Here is a 10,827-nt window from a genome sequence, read left to right as displayed (position 1 = left end):
ATTAGCAGACACTCCTTATATCCATGATCACTTTCGGTCACGCAGCACATGTTTCAAAGTTTTCAAAATGTCGTCCGCTCCTAGTTCTGCCGAGTTACTTCATGTTGGAGGTGAAAGAACCACCGGAGAAAGCATACGAAACCAAAATGGTAAGACAGAAAGAAAGAGGTGGAATATATCTCTGCTCGGATGTATTTATTTTTTATTTTCTTTGCAGTTACCGCTGTTACGGCGATCGCAAACATTGTCAAGAGTTCCTTAGGTCCTGTTGGCCTTGATAAAATGTTGGTCGATGATATTGGGGTAAGATTTCTCTTCAACGTTCACTTGTTATGTAAAATTATTATTAGATATTTTGGCCTTTAAAAAGTAGATTCAACGTGAGAGGGAGGCTGCGTAGAAGTTCGCGTACGTTTCTTACAGCTGATGCAGCAGTCTTCCTTGAAATAGCTATGTTTGACAAATTACTTAAGTTTACCGGTTCAGTACACTACTGTGGAACATGTGTACTGTACTGTATAGGCGAATATTAATTTTCAACATATGCTCCAAGTACTTTAAACAACTTGAATGACTTCAAAGAAAATTTCATTGAGACCTGTATTTCTAAATACTAATTCAAAGGGTTTTTTGGAACTTTATTTCTATATTCAATCGATTGACTCGTTATCCACACCTGTGCCTAGTTGTTCGAAGGCCGATTAGCGCTAACCCGGGGTTAAGTTTTAGCCTGGGTTTCTTTATTCCCTTCTTTAAAGGCCTATTTCACATAATTTCTTCAATTCCTTTTAGAACATTCAGACATCAAATTGTAGGCAAAAATAAATGTGCTGAATATTCTTTTAAAGCTTCTGAGGTCAGATTTCACGCTAACCCTTGGTTATCTCAACCTAGCTTTGAACAACTTGGCCCTGAAGATTAAAAGCTTACGTAATTTTCCTACAGCAGATACAGTAGTCTTCCTCATGCTGCACTTTTACTACAATTTAAGTTGAATCTTTTTTTCAGTACAGACGTTTCACCTTTTATATTTTGCTTTTTTGCACACTGACTCCCTTAAATTCTGTGAACTCATTCTTAAGATACAGTTGGTCACTTAACAGGAAAGAAGAAAAATTGAACAAAACTATGGACGGTTCCTTTCGATTTAGGCATTATAATTTAATGATAAATTCCTTCTCCATCATTTGACTAACCCATTTTTCAGCAAAGGTTACAAATGAAAAAAAAAATCTTGGATAAACTGGTGAGCATGTTGCATCAGAATTAGGTGATGAAAATGATTAGAGAGGGAACATGCACATCCTGGATTTTCCTCAACTCAATCTCTCTTTACAATTTTTTTTTTCTGTTCCCCTTTTTTTTTTGGTTCAACCAACCAATGCACTTTGAAAAGAGGGAAGGGAATGGAAGAAAAAACTTGGCCTAATTCAGAGATATTTTTGTAGGATGTTACTGTGACAAATGACGGAGCCACAATATTGAAGCTGTTGGAAGTTGAGCATCCTGCAGCCAAGGTTCTCTGCGAGCTGGCAGACCTTCAAGACCAGGAAGTTGGAGACGGAACAACCTCAGTAGTTATACTTGCTGCAGAATTTCTTAGAGGAGCAAATGAACTTGTGCGTCAGAAGATTCATCCTACCTCCATCATTAGTGGCTATAGATTGGCTTGCAAGTAAGTGCACAGGGTTTTTATGTTCTTCTTCAAATTGGAGACAGATGCCAACCATTTTGCTTTCTTCAGGGGTCTGGTTTTCTCAGTGTTTTTCCCCCTTTTTTTGTGATGAAAACTATATTTCTGGCTTCAAGTTGATGATTTTAGTGTGCCAAAAAGTTAACAAGAAGCCTAGATCCTTTTCCCTTAACCCTTCAACTCCCAGAAGTGACTGACATGTAACTTCCCCTTGCCATTCCAATAAGTTATCTTGTAAACAGGTTATGAGAAGAGAAAAGCTTAACAGATAAGACCAAATTCTCCAGTCTTATTAACAAGAAAAATTATGACAGTATGATGGTAGAATTGCTTGTTGGATCTTGGGTGTTAAAGGGTTAGTTTGGATTTTGTTCTAGTTTAGATTCTTTATGTCAGTGAATTTACCTCTATTCCTTTAAGTCCTCAGATTTTACAGAAATCCTCTTCAATTCTTTTCAAAATGTTTGATGTAAGGGTGGTATTGTAAGAAGAAGCTATATAATAAGCTCAGTTATGCACGCATTCTGATTGGTTCTCACTTATGATCTATTGGAGGACAGACATATAGATTACGTCATCATTAAAACTTTTTTTAATTCTTTATTATATAAGAATAAGAGAACATCAGTGACACACTCGGCTGCGCCTTGTATGCCACTTTTTTGTTCTTACCACATTTGACATCCTCTGTGATCTATTACTGAACAGACGCATGGCAACTTGGGATCTATTTGTTAATTACATGCCAGGGTTAAGTACAGACTTTCTTATGTGATTGACATCTTGTGATTAACTTTCAGGGAAGCATGCAAGTACATCCAGGAAAATTTGACAATTAATGTTAGTGAGCTTGACAGAGAAAGTATTGTGAATGTGGCTAAGACATCATTGTCATCAAAGTTGATTGGCCAGTCATCAGACTTCTTTAGTGAGATGATTGTCAATGCTGTCACTGCAGTGAAGCGAGCAGGAAATAAGGGTGAAGCCAAGTATCCAATCAAGGCTATTAATGTGTTAAAGGCGCATGGAGGAAGTGCGCAGGAAAGTGTCCTGGTGGATGGGTATGCTCTGAATTGCACCATAGCATCTCAAGGTATATAATACAAAAATTTCTCATCAGATCTAGGATTGCAAGGGATTTAAAACTTCTTATAGCACAGGGCGTGAAATTAACTTTTTTTTCTGATAGCCATTTGGCTCCTAAATTCTTCAAAGTGGTAGCCAATTCAAAAAAAGTTGGTCACCATTTTCAAAGACAAACAAAATCTTTCTTTACGCTGTCAGCGTACTAGATAGGCCCTCCAAAATTAAGTTAGGGAAAAGATCTTTAACGTGCTACAAAGTGGACACTAGGATGGATGATATACAACGTTCAGGCTCATCTAAATCCAAGATGGCGTTTAGTTGTAGATCGAGATGCATGTGCTACGTTTTGGAAACAAACTTAACGAGGAAGTTTGCCGCAGATTTCTCTTTGCAAATCTTTTTAATTCTCTATATCTCTTGGTAAGGTTACAATGAAACGTTCTAGTCACCAATTTGGCGACTAACTTTCAGGATTTGGTCGCCAAAGTGAAAAATTTAGTCGCATTGGCGCCTGTATTAGGCGCAATTTCACACCCTGTAGCAGAGCTCACAAAGTGTAGCGCTATAATTATACAAACTAATAGTAACCCATCAAGCCAAAAAAATTTGGATGTACGACCGTACAACTGTACAAGATGTTACTTTTAACATGCGTGGTCAACTGTACCACAGGCACACCAATGCCACAGCTTTGTCCAGTAGTCCAGTGGTCAGTGCACTGGGCTCCGAGTCAGATGACCTGGGTTCTAGTCCTGGCTGGGGCAAGATGTTGTGCCCTCGAGATGTGTGGGGGGAAAAAATGCTAGGTCCACTTTTAGGCTTAGCTAAATCTATATATTATTACCTATATGTATTATATCCTTGTATACCCTTACATAAGTGGAGATTACTCCTTGGATTAGGTAATTGAAGCTTGAAGAATTTGGTGGAGATTTTGGAATTATAATGTGTTGGGGGTTTTTTATTTTCAGCCATGCCTAAACGAGTGGAAAATGCTAAAATTGCTTGCCTGGATTTTAGCCTTCAAAAAGCCAAAATGCATCTAGGAGTTAGTGTTGTTGTAGAGGATCCCGAGAAGTTAGAAGCTATAAGAAAAAGGTGGGTTGTCCTCTGCCCATGAGGACATGACTTATATCTTTCTTGTCTTGTCAAGATGTTTTTATTTACATGATAAACTACTATTCCAGGCCCAGAGAAAAGTCTGAAATCCAGCCTGCACATAAGCATTGGATTAATTTGTGATGTTTCTGGGGTCTTACCCTGTTTTGGCCAGTGAAAGCAAATGTTACTTGTTTTGGACAATCAGAAATAATTTTTCCCAAGCTCTGTATTTAACATTTGCTTCTTGTGAGAGGGAATCCTCTGTGACCTTGAAAAGAAAAAACTTCAAAGTTCTTGCTATGTCCTTAGCTGATTCCTTCCAGGAAAAACTAGTGGGAACCTGTTCATATGGACTATTGATATACAAAAGGAAGGGAAGACAGAAAAAAAAAACTTTTTTAATTGCTGACAGCAAAATTGTATTCAATATGCAGAGAGGCAGACATTACTAAAGAACGTATCCAGAAGGTTCTTGGAGCTGGAGCCAATGTTGTGTTGGTCAGTGGTGGCATTGACGATCTCTGCCTCAAGTACTTTGTAGAAGCTGGTGCCATGGGTGTCAGGCGATGTAAAAAGGCTGACCTTAAGAGAATCGCAAGGGCTACAGGAGGTTAGTTTGTCTAGGAATTGAAATTATTTTGCACATTGGCATTACACTTTCCACTGTATGATATTTTGACATTTTAAGCGTTATCCATCCGCACAAACGGAGGAGGGTCTGGGTCGGGTAGCGTAACGAACGTATTCTCCGCGTGACCCGCCCCAGACCTCCCACGTTTTCTATTTCGCTCCCTTTTACCGAGAGGGTGGCAAAGGGTTAATACGTGAGGTGTGATTAAGGCAACAATTTAATTTGAAAGGCGAGCGTGATTCGTGAATCTATGAACAAAAGTGAGACGTGACCAGTGAATTTTTTCTTCCATTTTTGAAAACCTCAATTTTTCTTAGAAAGTCGCACACAAGACAAATAGTTGATGTTTCCTTTTTAAATTCGCGACGCATGAAATGATTTTTCAAGTATCGTGACGCGTGAAATGGGGTCAGCACCCCGCCCCCACCCCCACTTTCACCCCCTTCCCCTCCCCCTTTGCTACCCTTAACTATCTGAACCATTGGAACAGGATACTAACCTGTTGGTTGGCCTGTTTGTATCCTAGCAACTATGGTGCTGACCTTGGCTAATCTGGAAGGTGAGGAGAGCTTTGACGCCAGTATGCTTGGCTCAGCAGACGAAGTTGTTCAAGAACGAGTTTCTGACGATGAGTTGATTGTTATTAAACGGTAAGGGAACAAGCCCTGTTGTACTGTTTAGGTGTTAGTTTGTAAATCTTACTTAGAGCATAGAGATGTGCCTGGTTAAGAAGCCACCAAAAATAGAAGATAATAACAACAGTGCTGCAGTCTAGGTAGGTTGCGAAAAGGCTCTCGTTATTAGCACTGCAGGACGCGCGTTTCCCGCCCGCGAGAAGATTGGAGACGAGTCAGAGAGACGTATACCAGGGATCTGGCACTGCAGACGTCTTGCAGGTTTGTTTTGCTTGAAGCCTTCATATTGTCCCGCGAGCGAAGAAACACTCGTACTGAAGCGAGTGATAATGAAGGCCTGCTCGCTGGTAAATTAAAAGGGAATTTTAATTTTTTATGGTTTTGTTTTTAATTTGGTTTTTTTTCCTTCAGACCCAAGGCTCGTTCAGCGTCCTCAATTATCCTCCGAGGTGCCAATGACTTCATGTTAGACGAAATGGAGCGTTCCATGCACGATGCCATCTGTGTGGTAAAGAGAGTCCTCGAGTCCAAAACAGTTGTCCCCGGGGGAGGGGCAGTGGAGGCGGCTTTGTCGATCTATTTAGAGAACTTTGCTACGTCACTGGTGAGGAGAAAAACCTTCCCCTTCTTTTTGACCGTCCAACGTCCCCTTGGTACAAATTTTTTCTCTCCCCAGCCTTCCTCTGTCATTAAAATAAATGGTGGCGGTCATACGGTAATTCTCGCTAAGAAAATACTAAGTACTTCCTCGCCAAAATTACGCCAGCTCTGCAGGCTATTGCTGTGATTCTTTATGGTTAATATCCGTCATGATCTGCTTTATAATCAGGGATCTCGAGAGCAGTTGGCCATCGCTGAGTTTGCCAACTCACTCCTTGTTATTCCCAAGACACTGGCAGTGAATGCGGCTCAAGATTCAGCCGAACTTGTGGCCAAACTCCGCGCGTATCACAACACGTCGCAAATAAACACAGAGAGAGCCTCCTTCAAATGGTATGTGTAGGGGATTTTGATTAAAATTTTATAACAAAAGTTATATGAAAATCTATCGGGAAATTTCCGTAATCGTCCCTTAAAACTTTTCAACGGAATTTCGCCAGAACGCAAGCATAATAATGGCGATTTCTAAGGCACGCACACTATTTCAATCTTCTCTCTTTGGTTGGCACTTGTGTGATAACTGCAAAGGGGAAAGTTACGCTCAGAAAGTAGCCGGTCAAACCGAAAGGAAATTGCTTCAGAAAACCGCCATGTAGAGCCACATTAAAAAATAAAAAAATAAAAAAACCAGCTATACATGAAATTGCTATTTCTCAGATTTCGTTTAAATGGTCACAAATTAGTGTTAGGGTGTACACTGCAAAAAGTCATAGCGTAAGGCAAAATGAGAATTACCCAAATACAGCAAAACAACGGCTCAAAGAAACAGCTGTACCTCGTAAAAATAGTTGGTAGTTTTTAGGTATTTAACCCCTCAACTCCCAAGATCTGATTGTTAATTCTCCCCTCTAGCTGCAACACATTTCCTTGTAAATAAGTCACGAGAATTTGATGTTAAATCAAGGCTACCAGCTTCTACCTGATAAGTTTGAGTATTCTTATTACATGTTGGCTGGATAATGTGTAAATGTTACGGGGAGAAGTTTCATGTTGGTCACTTATGGGAGTTAGAGGGTTGATCAATGTCTCTCTTTTTTTTTCCTCTCATGCTATCCAGGATCGGTTTGGATCTGATTGAGGGCAAAGTGCGTGACAATTTAAAAGCAGGCGTTCTAGAACCTTGCATCAGTAAAATAAAGTGTCTTAAATTTGCGACAGAAGCCGCCATTACAATTCTTCGCATCGACGATATGATTAAATTAAGACCGGAGAAAAAAGAGGAGAGTGCATACGGGCAAGCCATGCAGCGTGGAGAACTGTAGACAAATGGATATTATTAGGAAGACTATAACTTTATTTATTACACCCATTTTGAAATCACTGATGGTCCCTGTAATCTGATTGGCTCTAATTGGTGCGATTTATTCACAAATTGCACCATTTTTTGCTTTAAATCGCATCTTTTCCCCAGCCAATGAGACTTCAAGGCTTGTTTAAAGTAACCGATCATATTGCAGGAAGATGAAAGACATGGATTATCATGTGGCAAATTTTGCAACTTTTGTTTCCAAAACTCTTATTTTTTCCTCCCAAAAAAAGGATGAATTTAATTTCAAACCAGCTCAGTATTGTATTAATAAAATATTTGAACTGACCAAGTCCTGTATGGGCGATTTCAAAATGGATGTAATAAAGTGGTAATTGAACCTCGTGTTGTGCAATTTTGGTCTGAAATCATACTTGTGATTTCAAATCGAACTCGCGCCGCGCGCTCGTTCAATTTTGGAATCACGCGTATGATTTCAGCCCAAATTGCACTCCACTCAGTTCAATTACCATTATTAATTTGCGATTCTGATATTTGATTTGCCAAGAGATAAGCACGGATTCGCTGCAGTCCTGATCTCAGCTTCTTGGATGGTTTGCCAAGACAATTGAACACGATGACAGTTGTTAGATCGTTGAAGTGTTGAAGCTCACTGTTGCTCGGTAAATTTTTTGCCTTCCCGGGTACGTGACTGTTTTTATCCAATCAAAACGTGCGGGCACACTTGAAAAGCATTAAGGGTACGTACTTGTTTTTGATCGGTCAAACAAGAAAAAAACTTAACGCTAAAGCTGTCGATTAAAAACTGTCGGGTAACATCAGGTTCCTTCCTTGCGTCGAAGGGAGATGACGTAAAGCTGCTCTCATCGAGTGCTAACTTGTAAGGAATGAGCAAGTCCTTCAGTGAGTTTAGTGTGTTAAAGTGGAACGAATTAAAGGTTTCAAAACGCTTTGTGATGATCCTTTTTCTGTTATTCACAAGTGCCCTCCCCCCACCTCCAAACCCGCGTTTTTCCCCGACTCTACTGCCCCCTCCTTCGCCCCCTTTCCCCACTCTGCCCCCTCCTCCGCCCCCTCTCCCCACTCTCCCCCCCTCCGTACCCTTTCCCCACTCTCCCCCTCTCTTCCGCCCCCTTTCCCCACTCTCCCCCTCTCTTCCGCCCCCTTTCCCCACTCTCCCCCTCTCTTCCGCCCCCTTTCCCCCATCTCCCCCCTGTTGAAGTCCTAAATGTAATAACTGTCCTAAATGTAATAAAGTCCTAAATGTAATAACATTTGGTCCTAAATGTAATAAATCCCTAAATGTAATAACGTTCGGTCCTAAATGTAATAAGCCTCCTATGCAATCGTTTAACTGCGCTAACATTGAGATGTTAAAGTGACAGCTGTTGCATCAAAGAATCCTCTGACCAATATTTATGGGATATTGCGGGCTCACTGATATTAATCAGCGGCTTTTTATTTGTTAAAGACGTAGGTTGAGAAGCATTGGCTACAAAACCTTATTCTAATACTGATGTGCTTTTGGCATCAAATTGACGGACGCAGAAGCAACGAGAACGTTGACTAATAGCTCTCTCTATATCATTGGCTCAGACTCTTAAGTGTAACAGATTTTGACGAAATACTTCTGTCCTCAGTGCTGAAGTTAACACTTGATGAACCAAGTTACAAGGAAAAAGAAGTCCACCGACTTATACGTCAGACAAATTTTGGGCTCAGAAGGGCATTTTTTGTACTGTCTTCCCTTGTCAGATTTGTACGGGTTTGCATAAAATATATTCATATGCGTTATTGACCGAACGTGAGGTCAAAATGGCTATATATTGGCTGAGTTCTTTTTTTTTTTTTTTGCGTTTTTAAGGACTGAGACGAAGTCACGGTCCATAAAAAAGGAGAAAAAGAACGAGGCTAATATCCAGTAATCTTGACCATACAAGAGAGTTTATATTCTCTTGGCTTAATCATTAAAGGATTCATTGTATAGCAAAAGATTTCGCTTTGATAAGAATCAAGAATGGCCTGTTTATTTCGAGAGCCGATAGATAGACGGCACAATAAACCCAAGAGGGTCGTTTATTTTTTCTGAAATATGAATATGAAAACATTGTCCAAAAGTTACGAACTTTGTAAGTTTTCTTGCGTGGGATCAATACGGGGGATCCCGAACGGGCGAGGGTGGGCCCATCATGCCCGCTCAGGTAGCCAATCAGAACACAGGATTCACTTCATCTTGCCCGCGTGCGCTGCTAGCTATATGATAATGTGACTTACAGAGCAAGATGTCGACTGACCAATGATATGTTATCCCATTTCACGATCACAGGTCTCGACATGTTGCCTTTTTTCCACGCAAGAGTCAAATTGGACCATTGAGCTACACCATTCAACACATGATGATCAGTTGGCGGTCTAATGAACCATTCATTTTTTTCCTTTAGCCCCTTATGACGGGTTCATCAGTTCCCGAACCGAAATATTAGGAAAACATACATTTTAAAGTTGACCTCAAGTTTATATTTCATTTTTTGTCTTCACCGGTACCTCTTCTCCCCGCCGTGAAGGGAGAAAATGAATAGATAAATAGATGAATGAAAAAAGAAAGCTCAACAGTTTCCACTTATAGTCATATGGTACATGAACTGATTACTGAGGTGGAGTAAAGCCATAGAGGGCTGGAAATGCAACACCCCAGGTTCAAAATTGAATAAATCAGGATAGTCATTCTTAAAAATGAACTCAAATGCTTCATTAGAATCAATTGACACTGAATAACATTGATGTGCAAAATTTCAATAACGCTACTGATAATAATAATTTTCTTTTGGATTAACATGTGACACAGCGAAATCATTCAAACTGCTCTAAAATGGTGCATCACTTCTAAAGACTTTAACACGAACGATAACATCAACAATAGCATGCTAGTTCATCATCAATTGTAGTAAATTTCTTTTCCAAAAAGTCTTAATGGTTACGTACCAATCGATTCCATCCTATGGAGCTTCCAGCCAAGCACTAGCCCACTTTGGGCTGGAAATGATTTTCTTCAACTCGATCAATAAACCGCTATAAGGACCATACTTCGACTGCTGATATTTCTTATGTCTAGCAAGACGCTGATTGATATCAGCGGGCCCATAATGTGACATGTATACTGGTCAGCGGTTTTTTTGGAGCAACAGCTGTCACTAACATATCAATGTGGATGTGCACCATAGCAACAATGTACTGCAGGAGTTAAACGATTGCATAAGAGGCTTATTACATTTAGGACTAAATGTTATTACATTTAGGACTTTATTACATTTAGGACCAAATGTTATTACATTTAGGACTTTATTACATTTAGGACAGTTATTACATTTAGGACTTCAACACCCCCCTCTCTTCCGCCCCCTTTCCCCCATCTCCCCCCTCCTCCGCCCCCTTCCCACTCTCCTCCCTCCTCCACCCCCTTTCCCCACGCTCCCCCCTCTTCCGCCCCCATCTTCCTTGTCTCCTCCGCTCAACTACACATTGAGGAGTTTCCTTTTATTCCGCATCAAGAACGAGGTGAACGTCAAGGTTAACCTCCAATAACAAGTATATTTACTCATTAGGTGTTTTTAAGAGTACATGCACCCTAAATGGGCGAGGATTGCGTTATATCGTTATAATCATGCTGCGCGAGGAGGTTGTAGCAGAGGCGCTGAACTTTACTTTCTGAACCAGCCACACCTGACTTCATTTTAGAAATGGTAATCCTTTTTAA

At 40.3% G+C, this 10,827-nt stretch overlaps 1 protein-coding gene across 1 annotated transcript; it reads left to right on the top strand.

The window, feature by feature from the left end:
- Positions 1 to 15: 15 nt before the first annotated feature.
- On the top strand, positions 16 to 7,723 carry LOC113669794 (T-complex protein 1 subunit alpha). The gene is made up of 11 exons (XM_089198981.1): positions 16 to 149; positions 218 to 303; positions 1,449 to 1,675; positions 2,494 to 2,786; positions 3,751 to 3,877; positions 4,315 to 4,490; positions 5,038 to 5,161; positions 5,558 to 5,750; positions 5,976 to 6,139; positions 6,864 to 7,097; positions 7,583 to 7,723. Exons 1-10 carry the CDS (start codon positions 68 to 70, stop codon positions 7,066 to 7,068), a joined length of 1,677 nt encoding a protein of 558 aa, XP_089055107.1. The 5' UTR covers positions 16 to 67; the 3' UTR covers positions 7,069 to 7,097; positions 7,583 to 7,723.
- Positions 7,724 to 10,827: the final 3,104 nt, after the last annotated feature.

The sequence above is a fragment of the Pocillopora damicornis genome, chromosome 1 (genome assembly GCF_964200805.1).
Source record: "Pocillopora damicornis chromosome 1, jaPocDami1.2, whole genome shotgun sequence".
NCBI classification, from domain to species: Eukaryota; Metazoa; Cnidaria; class Anthozoa; order Scleractinia; family Pocilloporidae; genus Pocillopora; species Pocillopora damicornis.
This window is presented reverse-complemented; position numbering and strand designations above follow the sequence as displayed.